The sequence below is a fragment of the Podarcis cretensis genome (genome assembly GCF_951804945.1).
Source record: "Podarcis cretensis genome assembly, chromosome: 7".
NCBI lineage: Eukaryota > Metazoa > Chordata > Lepidosauria > Squamata > Lacertidae > Podarcis > Podarcis cretensis.
The window spans coordinates 24,870,285-24,891,580 of NC_137176.1; the positions used below are offsets into that span (position 1 = coordinate 24,870,285).

The window sequence follows — 21,296 nt, forward strand, 5'->3', positions numbered from 1 at the left end:
TTGAAACCCAGGTTGAAAGAACTGATGTCTGTTTAGCCTGGAGAAGGAAAGATTAGCGGCAGATCTGATAGAGAGCTGCCTTCAAATGTCTGAAGGGCTTTCGTGTGGAAGATGGATTGGATTTGTTATTTGTTGCTGCTACACCCTATTTAACAGTGGGGCAGGCTGCCTTGGGAGGCGATGAGCTCTCCTTTGAGGCATTTAAGCAGACACTGGACATCTTCCCAGAGAAGCTGTGTTGCGTCCTGCACTGAGCAAGGGATTTTGACTAGATGATTCCCCAAGGCCATTTCCAGTTCTGTGATTAAGTTTGCCTGCAGCATGAAGCCACCCATGTCTGTAGCATTTACAGCACTTCCTTTTCTTGTGGGCCCTCACCAAAACCCTTTGAGGTCCATTGATTAGTGCCATTTGATAAGTGGAGCTGACCCAACTATGTTGAATGCAAAGCCTCGCCCTCTAAAATGAGACCATGAATGCACAAAAGATGGACCCCGCTGTCTTCAAGACCCACACCAGCTACCCATAGACCTGCTGCCACCTTCTGGAATGGATGCATTTATCCACCGTCTAATGCTAATTCAGACTGCTGAGCTCTCTGTGCCAGCCACACATTGAAAGGTTGCCATGCAACAATTCATTCGGAGGAAATTGCCTTTGATCTCAGAATAACAGCTTTTAACATAAAGTTTCTGAGTACTTCCTAATAATCAAAACGTGTATTTTCTTATCATCTTCTTTTCTTTCTCTTCCCTTTCTCGTGTGTGTGTGTGTGTGTAGTAAAATGGCCAAACTTGAAGAGCTGGAAGAAATTGACGTTAGCGGAAACAAACTGAAATCTATCCCCACAACCATTATGAACTGTCGGCGCATGCATACTGTGATTGCACACTCCAATTGTATCGAAGTCTTCCCAGAGGTCATGCAGCTTGGTGAAATCAAGGTACAGGTTTTGTTTTTTAAAAGTATGAGCCCTGCGTAGAGCTCCTTTTAGGTATTTTGAAGGTAGCCTGCAGTGGAAATACAGCATCGTGCCCAAATTGTCAAGGTGTGAGCATGTCATGTGATCACTGCAGTGTTTCAGAGAGTACCGTTGATTTTCCGTGTTGTCTGAACCCAAGCAGAGAGATTCCCTGGGGAAATCTATCAACATACCAGCACTGTGTAAATGGGGATATTTTGCATTGATATGTCTGGGATGAAGAACAAACTGGTCAAGCCATCTTTTTTCAACTAGCTGCATAGAATTACCAGCTTCTAACACCAGATCGATGCGGGTGGTGCTGTGGGTTAAACCATAGAGCCTAGGACTTTCCGATCAGAAGGTCGGCGGTTCAAATCCCTGCGACGGGGTGAGCTCCCGTTGCTCGGTCCCTGCTCGGTCCCAACCTAGCAGTTTGAAAGCACGTCAAAGTGCAAGTAGATAAATAGGTACCGCTCTGGCGGGAAGGTAAACGGCGTTTCCATGAGCTGCTCTGGTTCGCCAGACGTGGCTTAGTCATGCTGGCCACACAGAAGCTGTACGCCGGCTCCCTCGGCCAATAAAGCGAGATGAGCGCCGCAACCCCAGAGTTGGTCACAACTGGACCTAATGGTCAGGGGTTCCTTTACCTTTACCTTTAACACCAGATCACCCACAAAGTCATTCCCAAGAGTCACATGCTGTCCATTCCCAAGGTTCAAGTTTGAAGACCACAAAGTGAAATTTAATAGGTCGGACGTGGCTTTTAAGCTGTGTCTCTCCCACTCATGTTCTGAATGCTATGTCGTGTGTTTTGGATTTGTGTCACATTGCCTTTAATTACGTGCATGGGCTATATTCATTCATTCCACATCTCTGCAGTGCAATAGAATAAAGGATTCATTTGAGAGGCTTTAGGATTTTATCATTAATAAGTTATTTCCCTGTTTTATTCTCTCTGCCCCCCCCCAACTTGGTAGTATTCTCATTTATGTTGGGAACCGCTCTGTGATTTTTGGATGACGGGACGGGTGGTATACAAATTTAATACAAATAAATATACTACCTAATAAATAGTTAAATATCTTTGCCAGTGTTCCAGCTCTTTGCCATTAATTGCCTTTACTTTGTGGCTTTAAATTTTTTGTTTGTTTGTTTAACTCAGACTAGCTTTTGAACACACTTTTAAATGCATAGCCTTCCCTTTATTACAGGCTAGAGGTGGGCACCAGCAGCTGTCTCTAAATTAAGAGGACTCCTTCGCCCCATCTATGTACTCATATTACTTTTAATTAAAACTTGCTTAATATGGATGTGCTCCATCAAATTAAGAAGAATTACCCTGATAACACAGACAGCAGGCAGATCGCTGCTTGTTTTGCAACATGAGTGAAGTTTGGAAGGTCGGGGGAACAGAAATCACACATTTTTAATCAATGTTTTGTGATGCTGTGAAATATTGCAAAAGAATTTACGTCGTGGCGTCTATAAAAAGGTGCCTGGTGCTTTTGTGATACAGCAGCTGTGTAACTCCTTAGAGGAGAGGAGAGGCTTTGGCCCAGTTCTTCAAAAACCTGTTTTTGGGCTGTGCTACTTCAGACTGTCGGTGTGGGTTCACACATAAAGCTCCTTTGTGAAAATCGGCAGCGTTCTTACACACAGAAAATTAGATGTCAGGGAAAAGGGATTCTTCTAGTTGCACTCTATAGTTTAATAAGCCTCTTGCACCCAGATGCAGCTGCTTCACTTCTCCATTCATGTTACCAGGGAAACAAGCCAGGAAGCAACATTAAACCACGGTTGTCAGAACTGGGAAACCATGGTTAATAGCTCCCAAACAAGCCAGGGTTTTAAACTACCTTTAAACCATGGCTTCATATCCAAACTTGCTCATTAACGGAAGGCTTCTGCTTCAGACAAAGTGGGAAGCGGTGGTAAACCGTGGTTTGCAGGCTTGTTTTAACACTTGTCCAGAGAGAACAGTGCAGCTTGTTCACGTCTCAGTGACACGGTCATCCAGACATGGCCTCTTGTGTGAGAATGTCACACACCTGCTCTCCTAGGAGTCTTCCATCATGTGACCTCCCACATGTGGTTTCTGACATGGTACAGTCCAGACAATGGCTTGCCACTTCATCCACTTAGCCAGAAATGGACGAGGCCAGAGGATTCAGGCTGAGAACTCATTGTTTTCTCTTCTCTCTCTCTCTTTCCAATTCTTCAGTGTGTGGACCTGAGCTGTAATGAGCTGACTGAAGTCACGTTACCTGAAAACTTGCCTCCGAAGCTGCAGGAACTAGACTTGACTGGAAACCCCAGACTTGCCCTGGATCACAAAACCCTGGAGCTATTGAAGTAAGGAACAGTCAAACTTTATTACACGGTAGGCAGAAGGGTACACAAAGCACTCAGGAAAGAAAACACACCCAGTATATAAACATCAGGTGCACATCATTTGAAAACTGGTCTGGGGAATGGGGAGAGAAATGTTCCTTCTTTTATTACTACACTAGCTAAATGACAGGAACATTTTGGTCATGCAGATTGCTGCAGCTCCCTCACAAAATCTCCAGCTTGTTTCTTGCAACCGAAGTCCAATAGTGCCATTCTTTTCCCTTTCCATTACCCTCTGGTGCATGTCATGGGGGTAGGTTTCAAGGCCTGTTCTCCATACCTAGCAACTGTATCTGTTACTGCTACCATCTTTCTGTTCGATCCAGAGAGCTGTTCTGCTCCCCCACCTAGCTGGGAAGGGAGAGAAAATGTGCCCCATGCCAGACTCAAAACATCCCACTCCTGATCCGTCCATGCCTGCCAGTATACCGTATTTTTTGCACTATAAGACTCACTTTTTCCCTCCCAAAAATTAAGGGGAAATGTGTGTGCGTCTTATGGAGCAAATGCAGACTGTGCAGCTATCCCAGAAGCCAGAACAGCAAGAGGGATTGCTGCTTTCACTGTGCAGCGATCCCTCTTGCTGTTCTGGCTTCTGAGATTCAGAATATATTTTTTTCTTGTTTTCCTCCTCCGAAAACTAGATGTGTCTTGTGGTCTGGTGCGTCTTATAGAGCGAAAAATACAGCATATTTATTTCATATCCTGCCTGTCGTTCAAGGAGCTCAGAGTACATGGTCCTCTCCTCTCCCCCCACCAGTACCTTTATCCTCAAAACAACCCAACCCTGCAAGGTAGGTTGGGCTGAGAAAAATGGTGACTGGCCCAAGGCCACTCAGTGAGTGAGGATTGAACCCTGGTCTCCCAAACCCTAATCCACAGCTCTTAACCACTGCACTGTTTTGGTTCCACCGTAGATGCCAGAATGAACAGGGAGACCAAGCAATTTGGGGGAAGGGCATACTTTCTGTTGACAAGGGAGGAATGAGTTGTCCAAGAACTTTTGCAGAAAGGAAGTTTGCAGTTGGAGAATCGGGGTGGGAATATAGTTGATTGTCATAAATATGTAGCCATGTTGCAGGAGGTAAGGGTTGGGGTTGGGGGGGGCGTGTTACGCTGAACTTAAGACTAATCAGGAGGGTACTTTCCCCACAAGCCAAGAAATGGCAGTTTCTTCTATGTACAGGAGTTTACAGTGAGAACTCCAGATGCTTGCAAAAGAAGCCCTTAGATAATAATACAGTCATACCTTGGTTCTCAAATTGAATCCGTTCCGGAAGTCCGTTCGACTTCTAAAAACATTCGAAAACCAAGGCACGGCTTCCAATTGGGTGCAGGAGCTTCCCGCACTCAAACGGAAACTGCGGAAGCAGCATCAGATGTTCGGGTTCCAAAGAACGTTCGCAAACCGGAAAACGCACTTCTGGGTTTGTGGCGTTTGGGAGCCAAAACGTTTGAGTCGCAAGGCATTCAACAACCAAGGTACGACTACCGTTGTTGTTTTTTTGCTCTATAAGACGCACCCGACCATAGGACGCACCTAGTTTTTAGAGGAGGAAAACAAGAAAGCAACGCAAAGCCTCTTGAGCGAAGAGGCAGGGGCGCTCCTGCCTCGCTCTAGAGGCTTTGCGTGGCTATCCCTGAAGCCAGGAGAGCAAGAGGGATTGGTGCGCACAGTCTCTTACACCCTGAAAAGTTGTATGGTTTTCAACAAGGAAAAAAGCCAGGTTTCTTCACTTTTTGTCCCTCTTTAACTGCCGTGCAATCTGAATTCAGCAACTCCTGACCTCAAGCCTCATTGTGACAAAGTTCTCCTTCACTGAAATTTATTGCTGTCATTTATGCCGATGAAGATAGCTGCTGCTACTGTTTTTTTTTAATTGATTCTCAAATTGCACAATAGAGTTTCTCATGGCGCAATCAAGTAACGCTGAGGCTTTCTTCCTCCTCCTGCCTCCTGCCTCCTAGGAACACTCTGAAGCTGTGAGCAAGCCTTAAATGCCCTTTGTAACCTGGAGGTTTCAAAGGGTGAAATTGTCAGCAAGTTCATATCTTCTTTTAAAGGCGGCGGGGGGGGGGGAGGGCGAGGAGAATCTTTTCAGAGATCACTTTCCTCACTCTTTGTAAACATCTGCCTTGCCTCCTCTGAGCCTCCTTGCAAACTTGTAAAAACACGTCCTGTGTGAATTACAGTTGCCATAATGCTAACTGCAAAGAACACAGCCTTTCCCGTTCAATTCGCTAAGCTATTTTTCTCAAAATCCTTCCTGGAAGTCCACATCCGCTGCAAAGCCTGTCTCGGCCTGCTGCAGTCCTGCCTGCTGCCAGCCAGTCGTGCCTTTGTTTCCAGTCCTTTCCTCAGGTTCCTTGACTCTTGTACTCTTCCTTTACTTCTGTCCCACTTGTCTTCAGGGCCAGATAATATGCCACCTTTGCATGATGTTCCATCGTGCCCTTGCAGGGTAAAGAAATTAGAACCCAGGGCCAGGGCTATGCAGGGAAGAGGCACACCTTGACATTCTTTGGCTCCCCATAAAGTTACGTGGGTCAACAGTGTAACATACTTGTTGTGACAGTTATATGCTGCCTCCAGGATCAGAAAATAGGCTTCCCAGCAGCAACAGTGAGAGAGGGCTATTGCGCTCATGTCTTGCATTTGGGCGTCTCATGGTTGTCCAAGACTTTGGTTTGATCAAGCAGGGGGTCTTCTTAGGTAGGTGTGTGTGTGTGTGTGTGTGTGTGTGTATGTATATATGTATGTATGTATGTAATTTATAGTTTTAAAGTTTACACATTTCACTAATTTTACATTCATTTTGACATTTCAAAACTTGACTTCCATCCCCCTCTTTCTGTGGTTCCTTAAATTAGTTTTTATTTAATATCTTTTGCATATCCAAATTAACTTTATTTGCTCATTTATTCATCTTTTTTATATATATACTCTTATAAAATTGCAAAGGTTGTTACAATAATCCTGCTAATGTTTTTATCTGTTTATAATTTATCTGTAAATATTCAACAAACCATTTCCATTCTTTTATAAAAAGATTTCTTATTCTTCCGGTAAGTTTCGCCATTTCTGCATATTCCATTAAGTTTTTGTATCAATTCTTCCTTTACTGGGACTTCTGCTTCTTTCCATTTTGGGGCAAGTAACATTCTTGCTGGTGTAGTAGCATACATGAATAAGTTTCTATACATTTTGGGCAGTTCTGTCCCTATAATTCCCGAAGGAAAAGCTTCTGGTCTTTTTACAAAGGTTATTTTAAACATCCTTTTCATTTCATTATATATCATTTCCCAGTAAGCTTTGACCTTACTACAAGACCACCACAATATGATAGAAAGAACCTTCTTTCTCATTACGGGGCCTTCTTAAGTTTCATAGCCACTTCTGGAGGTTGGTGTCAGAATGGAATATTAACGTAGCGGCAACTCTTGATTTCTCCACATATATCCTTTATTCATATACCTATGGAGCTTTTAAAGGGACACGTGTTGTCCTCTGAACTGTCGCAGTGCTGGAGCACGTAGCAATTGGGCAGTCGCCCAGATCTGTCGCCCCTTTTCTTCTTGGGTATCACATGTGTGTCCACACACACACACACACACACACACACTCTGTACGTGACTGAATTAAGTCTGAAGGCCACATCAACCTCCCTTCTGCTTCATATGCCCAGAAATTCAGACCAAAGGTTAACTGCTCCTGGGGTTATATAGTTTATTTGAAAGGAGCAGGAAGGGAGTGGAAGATTGATAGGGTTACAATATGCTGAAGAATCTACAGTTTTCCATGCGTAAAAAAGACTACTTGGTGTTCAGGAGAATGGGTAGATGTGAAAGTAGCACAGTTTCAGGGAGAGCTTTTCCTCCTAGAAAAAATTGCAGGTGATAGGAGCCTTCAGTGGTGACTGTCAGGCGATTGCTGCCATGTAAGACCAACATAAGGTTTGCAGCAGCCGTGGGTGGTGTTTTTTTTTCCTGCAGGGAGATAAGATTGTTGGGCAAGTGGATCTCTATCTGAACAAGCGAGAGTCTGTGAGCCGCCGTTGGCTGAACACCAAAGATAATACATCTTAGCAGAAGCATAATCAAAACTTGGCAAAACGCTACACTGTGAACGTAATGTGCAAATATCTCAAAGTTAGGGGTGGAAATCATGTTTATCTCTGTATTATTATTTTTTGCAATGCAGTATCCAGGCAAATCCTTGTTCCCTCCATTTTAAAAAATTCTCTCATGTTCAACAGCACTGCTTTTGCAAAAGAAATAACCGAGTAAAGGGCACGGTAATGACTAAATGCCTGCCTGTTTCCCCCTTTCTGTAGATAGGGACTCAAAACTGTTGCCTCCTAAAAAAGCAACTTTTAAGTATAGGGAATAGAATGCAGTAAGAGAGAAGGAACATTCAGACTGTTATACGCTTGGCATTTGAAGCATTAATTCTTTGCGGGGTTTGCTTCTCATTGCAGTAACATCCGTTGCTTCAAGATTGACCAGCCTTCAGCCGGAGATGCCTCAGGAGCCCCAGCCGTGTGGAGCCATGGTTACACGGAAGCCTCGGGAGTTAAGAACAAGTAAGGATAAATATAGAGAGAGTTTATATGGAAAAGAGAAGTGTATTTCCTCTCCACAGGGCCTTCTATGCAAGCAATCCAGTATATGATGGAAGAGTCTATATAATTAAGTAGAAAAACGGTGTGCATATTTTTGGGTAACTAATGTACCGTATTTTTCGCTCTATAAGACGCACCTAGTTTTTGGAGGATGAAAACAAGAAAAAAAATATTCTGAATCTCAGAAGCCAGAACAACAAGAGGGATCGCTGCACGGCGAAAGCAGCGATCCCTCTTGCTGTTCTGCCTTCTGGGATAGTTGCGCAGCCTGCATTCGCTGCATAAGACGAACACACATTTCCCCTTACTTTTTAGGAGGGAAAAAGTGAGTTTTATAGAGCAAAAAATACAGTATGTCCTGTCCGCAAGAGGTCCTCTCTTCCATCTTTTCCCAAACCCTTGTCTTACGTCTAAGCGGCCCTCTCAACTATCCCTATTCAGTCCAACATTTTCCACCGATTCATCCCACACCCACAGTTCATGATCCTAAGCATCCCCTCCTCTCTGGGACCTAGGAAGCTTCTTGCATTGAGCTAGGCCCTTGAAGCACCTAGTTCAATACTGTCTGCACTGGCAGGCAGCAGCTCTCCAGGGTATCAGGCAAGAGATGCTACGAATTGAATATAGGGCCTTTGGAATGCAGTGCATGCCACACGGGTGGCACTGTGGTTTAAACCACTGGGCCTCTTACTGATCAGAAGGCCGGCAGTTCGAATCCCCGTGACGGGGTGAGCTCCTGTTGCTCTGTCCCAGTTCCTGCCAACTTAGCAGTTCGAAAGCACACCAGTGCAAGTAGATAAATAGGTACCGCAGTGGTGGGAAGGTAAACAGCGTTTCTGTGCACTCTGGTTTCCATCACGGTGTTCTGTTGCACCAGAAGCAATTTAGTCCTGCTGGCCACGTGACCCAGAAAGCTGTCTATAGCCAAACACCGGCTCCCTTGACCTGAAAGCGAGTTGAGCGCCACAACCCCAAAGTCGCCTTTGACTGGAGTCCTTTCACCTTTTTACTTTACCTGCATGTACTCTACCTCTGGACCTGTAATATTTGCTTTAAATTAAAGCCCTTGCTCTGTTCAAGACATTTTATGATGCATGCCTGACACCGGAGGGTACTTCTGCTTGTATCTTTTTCCAAGTTGGCCGCAGAGATTTGGGTTTTTCTTTGCTTATCCAACCTACAGCAGCAGAGTGTGGTGAATATGTAGAAAAGATGCGACCTGCTTGCGGCAAGTCTCTCACGCACTTTAATCGCCCCATCCGTAAAGGCATCTGCAGCAGAATCAATCCCACTTAGCTCAGAGGATTAGCTGGAAAGCTGGTCTCGTCTGCCTCAGGGGTGCAGCCTGTGCGAGGGGGTCAGGGAGCAGGTCTTGCCGCTCAGTTATCTGTGTTCAAAACACCCAACCGCCCTCCCCAAGCAAGGACTCCTCATTTGTTTGTGACTCGCTTAATGTTATGTCGATCTGGGCTGGTGTAGAATTGCAGCTGCTGATCTGACCTCCATGTATGCCTAGAAACAAAAGAAAACTGTTCCACACCCGTCAGTAAAGTCGGCATGAATAGTTTGCAGTCCCTCAGCTGATATGGTGGCAAGGTGCATGCAGCACTGAGGCCATCGTAAAAAGATTACTGCATTAATTTCGCCTTGCAGGTGCACCATCCTCTCTGTAGTAAGACATAGGCAAAGCCTGCTGTTGCTTGTCTTGCAAAGTATCAGTCAACACCAAATAGTAAGGGCAGACAGGCTGCAGAGCCAGTGATCCAAACCAGCTCATTTCCCACCATTCTCTGGTCAAAACTGCAGGTAGCGGCCCTGTTCTTTGACCACTTGTTTGGCCTCATTTCTGTGTGTCTCTCAGTATCACCTGTGCATCTTCAGTGTTGCTCATTCCCCAAAGAAGCGTTTGGCGGGCATTGTGAGTAACTTGGGTAGAAAAGAAAATGTAACATATAATATAACTGCAAGTACATGGCAGTCATTTTTAGTTTTACTTACCAAGCATATTCATTTTACCAGTATATATTTTGGATTCCCAAGTTATACAACAAATTTCAAGGTAAAGGTAAAGGGACCCCTGACCAGTAGGTCCAGTTGTGACCGACTCTGGGGTTGCGGCGCTCATCTCGCTTTATTGGCCAAGGGAGCCGGCGTACAGCTTCCGGGTCATGTAGCCAGCATGACTAAGCCGCTTCTAGCGAACCAGAGCAGCACATGGAAACACCGTTTACCTTCCCGCCGGAGTGGTACCTATTTATCTACTTGCACTTTGACATGCTTTCGAACTGCTAGATTGGCAGGAGCTGGGACCGAGCAACAGGAGCTCACCCTGTTGCGGGGATTCGAACTGCCAACCTTCTGATCGGCAAGTCCTAGGCTCTGTGGTTTAATTTGTCCCTAGGACAAATTTTAGCACCCCTCATTTTTGGAATTTGGAAGTTGAAAAGTTCAACACACCCTACAAGAGTCTCAATAGACCTGGGTATTGAATGAATTTGTTTTCGTAATCCACAAAAGGAGTGGGGGTTGAAGAGTTTGATGACCTGGCTTTGCAAATGTTACGTGGGAAATTTGCCGTGGGAAGTGAATTTTTTTGTTAAACCCCATTTTCTTTTTGCTTTCTTACACAGGCTGTGCGTGGCGGCTCTTTCCGCCAACAACTTCTGCGACAACCGGGAGGCCCTCTACGGCGTCTTTGACGGGGACCGCAACGTGGAAGTGCCTTACCTCTTGCAGTGTACCATGAGCGACATCTTGGCCGAGGAGCTGCAAAAAACAAAGAGCGAAGAGGAGTACATGATCAACACTTTCATTGTAATGCAGAGGTCAGTTTTGTGGCTCAAAGCTTGCAGGCATCTTCCTCGTGACACTGGACAAACCCAGCCATCCCAAAACTCTTTGAATAAGTTTGTTTACTTTTTCTGGTCTGATTCGAAACTTGGCAGTTCCTCATGCAGTGCCACTGAAAAAAATCTATCACCGTACTCTTACGCAGACTGCAGATGCAATCTGGGAAAACACCCAGTAGCAGCAGCAGCAACCCCTAGTGGTTACATATTCTGGAAAAGACCAGCAGTGATGGTGTCTTTTCAAAAAGATTTGGCTGCTGTTACCAGACTTTCCCTTTTTTATCAGAGCTACCCCAGGTTCTGAGACCACCTTCACTTTAGTTGCAGAGTAGTGACATGAATAGGAACGTGGGTGGCGCTGTGGGTTAAACCACAGAGCCTAGGACTTGCCGATCAGAAGGTTGGTGGTTTGAATCCTCGCGGCGGGGTGAGCTCCCGTTGCTCAGTCCCAGCTCCTGCCAACCTAGCAGTTCAAAAACACGTCAAAGTGCAAGTAGATAAATAGGTATCGCTCTGGCGGGAAGGTAAACGGCGTTTCCATGAGCTCCTCTGGTTCGCCAGAAGCGGCTTAGTCATGCTGGCTACATGACCCGGAAGCTGTACGCCGGCTCCCTTGGCCAATAAAGCGAGATGAGCGCCGCAACCCCAGAGTCGGCCACGACTGGACCTAATGGTCAGGGGTCCCTTTACCTTTACCTAGTAACATAAATGGGAGGAAGATAAAAATAACACACCGGCTTGTGTTTAACGTAGCCACCCCATCAGTGGAAATATTTCCATGGGAGCCATGGGACTGCTCCCTCTCTTCACCCTGTGCCCTCCCCTTCAGAGCTCCCCTAGAAGAGATTTAGGGGATGGCGGCAGGAGGAGAGGAGGTTGTCCCCATTGCACAAGTCAAATTCCTTGCTCTGATGGGACAGTTACTTAGCATTGCTATGGATGCGAGCCTCTCATTTTAATCTGCCAGTGCCAAATACCCACAGATACCACAGAGCAGAAGCAGGTAACCATTTCCCCCACCAAGTGGAATTACCTTGCTGCTGCTTCTGTACTTTCTGTAGAGCCAGTGTGGTATAGTGGTTAAGAGCGGTGGACTCGTAATCTGGTGAACCAGGTTCGCGTCTCCGCTCCTCCACATGCAGCTGCTGGGTGACCTTGGGCTAGTCACACTTCCTTGAAGTCTCTCAGCCCCACTCACCTCACAGAGTGTTTGTTGTGGGGGAGGAAGGGAAAGGAGAATGTTAGCTGCTTTGAGACTCCTTAAGGGGAGTGAAAGGCGGGATATCAAGTCCAAACTCTTCTTCTTCTTCTTCTGCTGAGCAGAGACAGAAATGGGTCAGCAGCAGTTTTGCTCCATTGCTGTTTGTCCCAGCCTGCTTTCTCCATTAAATTTCCCAGAGCCTAATCCTAAGGACTTTAAAGACGTTATAAAGATAAATGCCATTTACTTCTTCCTGTATCCCCCCCCCCGCCCCCCGCAATATAAAACTTCAGAAAGGATCAAACATGAATTACTTTATTTACAATTGACTAACTGCATTGCAGCCCATGTGAGTATTAGCCCAGACTGATTCATCAAAGATAAATTGTTTAAATTGAAGCCCAAAGTGGCTTTTGGGAAGAAAAAGAAAGAAATGCTTTTGTATAGATTTAATGTAGGCTTGGCAATCCTGAGACGACTTGAAAAGGCCAAATTTTAAGAGTTGCCATTAATATGAAACTTAAATCATTGCCTGGGCCAACTCACAAATCCATGTGTCAACTCTTCTTTAGTTCCATGCAACAAGACTTATTTTTTTCCTACTCTCTAAAGAAAGTTTATTGCCTCCAGTTGCTTTGAAAAGGAGTATAAAAAGAACTAGAATAACTGGAAAATAATACTCCCTTTCTGAGCTCCCCCTCCCCACAATACAGCAGTGGGGGGCTGGATCTGGGCCAAATCTGACAGGTGTGTGTGGCTGCTCACCTGTCAGTCATCTGATCTCACATTGCACTTTGAAGCCACGACAATCAGCTGATCATACGCACTTTGAAGCCCCATGCAAAGAGCCCTGTTCTGTGATTTGAAATCCCAGTGGTCAACTGATTGTAGGGCATATCAGAAGCCCCTTTTCGCCCAGGCTCCTTTTTACCTGCCCACACCTGATGTCAGGTGATCTTGCTTGTCCATAACGGTCTGAGGTTGCCCACCCCTAACCTAATAGAAGTTCAGGGCTTCCCACCACCACCCCAGAAACATTCTAGACTTTCCAAAATGCTTTTTTCTGACTTGCAAATTTGCTTCTGTAGTTCGTTAAAAGTGGGCGCCCTAAATTTCACATGAAATTCTGGCGGCGGTTCTATTATTATATTATTCTATATTATTCTATTATTTTTATCCTCTTCCCATTTATGTCACGGCCTAGGACCTTCGTACCTATGGGACCGCCTCTCCCAGTATGCCCCACGGAGAGCCTCAAGGTGTTCCTATCTTTCTCTGCCGAAGCGCGAGAACCGACACTTGCGTTGAACCTGATTCCACTTGTTTTGCCAATGTTGTCTTCCTTGGAACCCTTAGGAAACTTGGAACTGCTGGGCAAAAGCTTGGAGGCTCTGCTGTCCTTTGCCATATCAAGCATGACCCGATAGACCCAGGCGGATGCTTCACGTTAACCTCTGCGAATGTGGGGAAGTGCCAATCTGTTCTCTGCAGGAACGGAAAACCTCTGCCTTTATCCAGGTCTTACATGATGAACTGCGAAGAAGAGTTGAGGAGGATCAAGCAGCATAAGGCCATCATCACAGAAGTAAGGAATCGAGTTGCTAAACTGGAGTGGGGGGGGGGAGGCCCTATAGAATCACAGAATCATAGGGTTGGAAGGGGAGGAATCACAGGGGCCACCCACTCCAATGCCCTGCAGTGCATGAGTCTTTTTGCCCAACGTAGAACTCGAACCCACAGCCCTGAGATTCAGAGTCTCGTGCTGAGCATGAGCATATAGGTTGCTCCCCTTTCCAAAGCTGTGCCGGAATGCCCCGGACAGGATTCCTTTCTGTTTTTTGCACAAATTTCCAGCTGTAGCTGAAAGGGAGGTAATGGCACCGAAGCAGCAGCTTAAAATATGAAGAGGTTCGTGGCGGCCTGTCTTCCTTAAAGAGGAAGTGCTGCCCTTACTTAGCATGCAAAGCATTTCCCAAGCAGGGTGAGGGTGAGCTTGGTAATAATAATAATAATAATAATAATAATAATAATAATAATAATAAATTTATACATACATACCTCGCCCATCTGGCTGGGTTTCTCCAGCCACTCTGGGCAGCTCCCAACAGAACATTAAAAACACGATAAAATATCAAACATTGAAATCTTCCCTAAACAGGGCTGCCCTCAGATGTCTTCTAAAAGTCAGGTAGTTGTTTATTTCCTTGACATCTGCTGGGAAGGCGTTCCACTACCAAGAACGCCCGCTGCCTGGTTCTCACTTCTCACTTCCCACAGTGAGAAAACTGCCAGAAGGCCCCCTGAACTGGACCTCAGTGTCCGGGCAGAACGATGGGGGTGGAGACGCTCCTTCAGGTATACTGGGCCAAGGCCGTTTAGGGCTTTAAAGGTCAGCACCAACACTTTGAATTGTGCCTGGAAACAATGTAGGTTTTTCAAGACCGGTGTTATATGGTCTCGGTGGCCACTCCCAGTCACCAGTCTGGCTGCTGCATTCTGGATTAGTTGAGGAGATAGAGGCGGCACACACTGGATGCAAGCCTTTCAAGCAAAAACACGCTATTTCTACTCAACTCTGCATCCAGCAATGTGTGACATAGTATTTTGCTTACAAGACTTCGCATCTTCCCACTGTTTGTATATCACATTCTTGGTGATACTATTTATAGCATTTAAAGCTCATCGGGTATACAAGGTCCTACTTAATTTTAAGAGACTTCCTCCATTTATACCTCTCCCCCCCCCCAACTCCCTTTTGCTTTCTCATCCTCATTTTTTTGTCTGCTCGCACCAGCACCCGTGGGCTAATAAACTCCTCTTATCTCGACTTGCTTGGATCATAAGCCAGCCAGTAGCTTGGGATTTAAATACATACATGGCATTGATTTCTCCAAGACTTGTATTTTTAACGGCGTCTCCACACACCCCTCCCCTCAGATGTTAATCCACCTCGCTTTGGGAAATGTCGTATCTAAAGAGGAAATGTAGTTAAGGAACTGGGGCGTGCGGAAAACATTTCCACTCCAGGGCAGCCGACTGAAAACAAATAGGATTCCACACACCAACACCTTCTTCTCGTGGCAGCTTGCAGGCTTGATAGAAATGTGTCGTTTCCCGCCTTGCCAATGAAGATGAATAATTTTGGCTTGGTGTGGTTGAGGAGGAGATTTAGCCAAACCCATCCCTCAGTTTTTCACATACACTACAGTGTGTGCACATTTTATGTCAACCCCCGAAGGGAGCTGGAGCAGATTATCGTTTGTGAGTGGAGTCCTTTCCAACACGCTATTTAGAGGCCACGTAGATGAAACAAATTTGTCCTGTAGGCCTCCTGTCAGATAACCGCCGACCATCCTAGCATACCTTGGCCGAAAGATGAAGCATTTTTCTGTGTCTCTGCCCAGGCACGTGCTGCCATGTTTGTTCCATTGTGACGCCGAGTAGTCGGTTTCTTATATGCTGAGTTTCCTGCAGATTTGTGCTCAGAGGTGTTTACAGAAAATGACTCTAAAGACAACACCATAAATGGAATGCATAATTAAATTTACATTATCGCTGTCACGCTGACAGTTCCACGATTAACCATTCATTCAAAATATACCAAAGAAATTTAAGCGAGCCTAAAGTTTAGAGGCAGGCCAGTTGCTATTGCAAAGTAGCCCCCAAACTGATGACAGTAGGCTTTTTCCTCCCAGGGCGGGGTGGGTGTCGGATTCAAGTCCAGAAATCCCCCTTGTAGCAGGTGCTCCATCATGAAGGCTCCTGCGACAGGAAAGTGGGCCATGTCAGGTGGAAGCAAACACCCCCTGTTCCCTTCCTTGGTTCTTTACTATCAGAATAGGATAGCAACTTTTAATCTGTTGTCTCAGATGATAGTATTGGCACACTGGGCCTAAATGATGAGCGAGAGAGGAGGAACCGACAGCTCCAGGGCTGTGGCCAATGCTAGTCCTGCTCAGAGTAAATGCACTGAAGTTAGTGGGCAATTGGATCCATTAATTTCAGTTGGTTTACTCTCAAGTAGAACCTAGTTGGATACAACCTCCAGGATCCTGAACTCAGTTCCATTGCTTGCTGATGTAGTAATGTATTTTCTCATGCCCTTCAGCAGGAGAATGAAGGTTTTGCAAAAGCTCACTTGGTAATCCCCCTTGGCTCCCCTACCCCAAGCCAGCCTGTATGGTTAACAATCCAACCGTTCGCCATAATGAGATGTATCCTCCTCCTTTCCAGGACGGCAAAGTGAATGGCGTGACGGACTCGACGAGGATCTTGGGGTACACCTTCCTTCACCCGAGCGTGGTTCCTCGCCCTCACGTGCAGTCCATCACGTTGACTCCTCAGGACGAATTCTTCATTCTGGGCAGCAAAGGCCTCTGGGACAGCCTTTCCGTTGAAGAAGCCGTGGAAGCCGTCAGGAACGTCCCCGACGCTCTGGGAGCCGCCAAGAAGCTCTGCACGTTGGCCCAGAGCTACGGCTGCAACGACAGCCTCAGCGCTGTGGTGGTCCAGCTCAACGTCACCGAGGACAGCTTCTGCTGCTGCGAGCTCAATGGCGTCCCCCCTCCCAGCCCGGGCATCTTCCCCCAGTCGGTCAACGTGGTCATCAAAGACAAGCCTTCGGACGCCCTGGGGATGCCCTCCTCCAGCAGCGGCATGGCCTCCGAGATCAGCAGCGAGATCTCGACCTCCGAAATGAGCAGTGAGGTGGGGTCCACGGCCTCTGACGAGCCCCCTCAGGTAACCATGAACGAGAACAGCCCGGCCTACCCCAGCGAGCAGCGCTGCATGCTCCACCCGGTCTGCCTCTCCAACTCTTTCCAGAGGCAGCTGTCCAGCGCCACCTTCTCCAGCGCCTTTTCGGACAACGGGCTCGACAGCGACGACGAGGAGCCCATCGAAGGCGTCTTCTCCAACGGCAGCCGGGTGGAAGTGGAGGTGGACATCCACTGCGGCCGCGCCAAGGAGAAGCTCCTGCTGCTGCAGGCCCCCGTGGAGGCCAGCGACGAGGGCATCGTCATCAGCGCCAACGAAGACGAGACCTGCCTCCTCCGCAAGGCCGACCCTTTGGCCACGGGGACCATCGGGCGCCGGCGAGGCAACGGCTCCGTAGCCCCTCAGGAGAGGAGCCACAACCTCATCGAAGTGGCGGCCGACGCGCCGCTCAGGAAAACTGGGGGGTACTTTGCAGCCCCGGCTCAGCCAGATCCCGACGATCAGTTCATTATCCCGCCGGAGCTGGAAGAGGAGGTCAAGGAGATAATGAAGCAACACCACGAACAACAACAGCAGCAGCAGCAACAACAACAACAGCAACAACAGCGGCAATACCAGATGGACCAGCTGCCAGATTATTACGACACGCCGCTATGACCGAGCTTGACAAAATAAGCTGACCGGACACTGAGAGCATGAAGGCTCGTTAGGTTTGTATTACACTAGCAGGGTAGGGAGGGGAGAAAAAGAGAGAGGGGGGTTTTTTGGTTCCAATTTCTCTTCCAGACACTTCCCCCTCTACTGAGAACTGCAGCTGCTTCTCCCTGTTTGTTAGCTGTAATAATCACAGATTATTCCCTCCCTTCCCCCTCTCTTCTAGTGATGTTTCACCAGTTAGAATTGAACTAGTTTAACTCTTCCCCTTCCTTAACATATCAGATGTAAAAAAAAAGCAAAGAAAAATAAGAATAAAAGGTTTAATATATTGCAGAGAAAACTGAGGATGACGTTGATGTAATATTTTTTAAAATCGTTCTTTCCCCCCCTCCCTTGGTTTGTTTGGAAAACACAGGGCAGTATTGCCAGTGCTAAATGATTAAGTAATATTGTAATACTGTATTTCTTTGAGAGAAAAAAAAGGCTTTTTTGGTCTTGAAAATGGATAGACATTTGTAGAATTATGGAGACTAACTCCTAGGAGTTGCTTTTACTCTTTCAGGTGACTTTAAGTCACTGAGATTCACTAATTTTCTCTGAGAGAACAGCTGATTGGGAAATTCCTGTAAATAACTCAGTGTTGTATAGTGATGCTTTAAACGTTTTTTGTAGTCTCGGCAGGAGGACGCAACCTGACGAACTGATAGTTTGTCTCCCCCACCCCGAATCCCCAACCCCACGGGGTGCTTTCGCATGTATGTCAAAAGCTCCCTCCGCCGACATGCGATACAACCAAGCTTGGAGATCGTAGGAGCTCTGAGGGTCTCCCAGCAGAGTTAGCTGGTTTGGAGAGCGTTGGCCCATCGTGTCTATGGCCGCCATTGGCTGGCTGAGCCAAAGTCACCAACAGTATGTTTGCTCATGTGTGGAATTGCCCCTAAGTGATTGGTTCTTTGGGCTACGACTCCATAATAAATTTAGCAGGAGTGTAGGAATTAGGCGGATGTTGGGCCACAAACACCTGAGTTACTTAATTTTTTATTTTTTGTCTTCTTCTTCACCATTAACTCTTTCGCAGGCACATTTTTGTGTGTGTTCCTCCCTGCTGCCACAACCAGCATGATTGTATAGAGTTCATTTACTGTAGATCATTTACATACCAAGAGTTATATTAAAAGAAGAATGCACAAATGAACATGTCATAATTTTTGTTATAATAAATACGAAAATTTACAAATACTTGAAGTCTGCGGTATATGCTTGCTGTCCGATGCCGGCGGAGTTGGGTTCTCAGAATTCCTTATGGCAGCATTAAATAGATATAATCTGGCATGGCATTGTCCTCTGTAAAACTCTTGAAAAGATCCCAGTGTTGAATTATTATTATTATCATTATTATTATTATTATTATTATTATTATTATTATTATTATTATTATTTGGGGGGGGGATTCCACATTGCTAATATAAGTTTTGCTTCCAAGGTATTGTGTGCAGGATGTGAGAGATATTGAAGCAGTGTGTGCATATTGCAGGGAGAACAAAATGTTGTGAGTGACTGGAAGAGAGTTTTCAAAAATTAGGATGATCCCCAAACGACGGGTGAAAGCCCTACAGACTCGGCAGTGGAAACTGGAGTTCGTACAACAGTGTGTGCGTAACGTATGCTAGGAAATGCTTGTATATCCACTAGGAGAGTTTGCTTTTAATCTTCTTTTCTTTTTGCAACGAGGATCACTGTTCTGTCTTGCTTGTTCTTTGTAGACAACCATACAGTCACCGCGAAGGATTCTTGAGATGTCTGTAGTTGCATCTCACTCTGGAGTCTGTTTCTGCCCATTTCATCCTCCCTCCCACTGCAGCTGCTTGCAGTACTAAAGAGGCAAGCTGCTCTTGGGTTTATTGGGACTCTGCCTCTTGTGTACCCAGTGCTTTTTTCTAGAAAAAGAGGTGCTGGAACCTCACCACAAACACCTCCTTCGATCGTTCTTTTAGAATGGCAGTGGCGCCCACCTGAGAGAACTGAAAGTTCTGGCTGGGATAAAAAGCCCTGGTTCTACATGGCAGCCTAAGCACAACAGTTTAGTCAATCATTCAATTTTGTTTCCCGCGGCTACGTTCAGACAGTGGATTATTTTCATTTCCCGATGTTCCCTTACCTGATAATTTCCTCGTTTTATTTGCTCGTTCGCATGGCATTGAGGTCGTTTCTGCAAATCTAGTAGACTGTGGTGGAAGTTCAGCGCTTACTTCCCTTGTTAATTACTTCCGGTGTGCGTGTGTGTGGAAATCTGATTGTAGGATTAAAGTGAGGAAATCTGTGGCATCCTGCCCTTGCCCTTTTCAATGCGTGGATCATGGGGGGAGCAGAACTGCACATGTGCAGAAAGCATGTGAGAGAAAAGTGACATTTGTTGGGTGTCACTGTGCCCATAGGTATGAAGGAAATTTGATGCGACGCACCAGTGGATCACTCAAAAGAACGGTAGTCCCCTAACACAACAGTATGAAAAATTCGGACGAGTGCTGCCATTATAATCAGCAAGAAATGCCGTGTCTGAACGCACTGTGTCTACCTCACTGTATCACAAACTACGGAGGCCCAACTTGAGATTCAGAAATGAACTTTGAAAAGCCGCTTCCTGCTTCTGCCTGTACTGGAAACCTTCGAAAAAGCCTGCCATTCTATTTCCCTTCAGATGAAAATGAACCAGTGAAAATGAAGCCTGGGGCTGCAGCTGAAGAGCATTTCACCCATGCTGTACAAGTATTTTAAATCATCATCGTAAGCGTTTGGGTTCCAGAAGTCATTGAGGGTGCATTGCTGAGCTGGAACAAGCTGTTAAAAGCCCAGAGAAGCAAGCAGGTGGTGGAGACACTCGACTTGCATGCTCAGCTGTAAACCGAAGTGCTTTAATCCATTTCGTTTGTTTACAAGGAAGAGGACTCGTTGCATTTGTTAAAGCAAATTCTTCTTAAATGTATTCCTTAGTGGGTGATTGATCATAAGCACCCTGTCTGCGCACTCAAAAAATGTGACATACTAAAAACCCATCAGCCTTTCGTTTGTAAGTAATGAAGTCATTTCCATCGCTTGACATGATTTATCACTCCCAGCAACAGCCAAATAAATCTTCCTAGAATTTAGCTTTCCTACGACTACGGGAACTAATATCATTGCGTTGCGGTAGCACTAATGAGAAACGTTGTCGAGACTTGGGCCTTTGCCAGTGTTTTCATATCATTAATTTGGCCTAAGCGCCAGAGGTTTTTGCCACTTTCCACTTTTGTGTCAGGTTTGTCGCGAAGGCTTAATAACTACATTTTCATACACATTGAATAGGCAGGTGTCAAATAGTGATGCTCTCAGGACTTTGTCTTATACATGCTGAAGTTTGTCAGTCTACCTGGTTACTGTTGGTTCTCCTTTTATGGAGGGTGTAGTTACATGTTGTTGTGTAGTGGCTTTTCCTTTATTTTATATTCTTTTAAGAAGATGTATAGGCTGCTTTACATTTTTGGCCAGAATTCCTAAGTGGTTTACAGAAATTATACAATAAAATCTGAAAGTTTAAGTATAGAATCATAAGGTAGAAAGGACCCTGAGGATCATCTAGTCCCGTGGTGGCGAACCTTTTAGAGACTGAGTGCCCAAACTGCAACCCAAAACCCACTTATCACAAAGTGCTAACATGGCAATTTACCGTATTTTTTACATGTATAGCAGAGTTGTTGAGCTTTTTTGGGGAGGACTGCCCAAAGTTGATGAGCTTTTTTTTTGGGGGGGGGGTAGAAAATCACTAACCAAGAATGCTGAAAGTCACTCGCGTCACTGCAGCTGGTTGGCGTGTGCGCAACTCCCCACAATGCCGCTTCAGGTGGCGAGCGCTATAGGGA

At 45.9% G+C, this 21,296-nt stretch overlaps 1 protein-coding gene across 4 annotated transcripts in view; it reads left to right on the forward strand.

The window, feature by feature from the left end:
* PHLPP1 (PH domain and leucine rich repeat protein phosphatase 1) overlaps positions 1-21,296 on the forward strand; it is a 159,885-nt gene that overhangs the window by 135,510 nt on the left and 3,079 nt on the right. Inside the window, exons 12-18 of one of the 4 annotated variants that reach the window (XR_013841118.1) lie at positions 781-943; positions 3,186-3,316; positions 7,834-7,938; positions 10,608-10,802; positions 13,384-13,612; positions 16,261-17,453; positions 19,836-20,551. Coding sequence is in view for 1 of the 4 variants with exons in the window: in XM_079984895.1 (XP_079841021.1) it covers positions 781-943; positions 3,186-3,316; positions 7,834-7,938; positions 10,608-10,802; positions 13,384-13,612; positions 16,261-17,400 (1,963 nt within the window). In the remaining 3 variants the exon portion in view is untranslated. Of the gene's footprint in view, positions 1-780; positions 944-3,185; positions 3,317-7,833; positions 7,939-10,607; positions 10,803-13,383; positions 13,613-16,260; positions 18,640-19,835; positions 20,552-21,296 lie in introns of those variants that run through there. The other 3 variants (XR_013841119.1, XR_013841117.1, XM_079984895.1) reach the window with 3 other exon arrangements.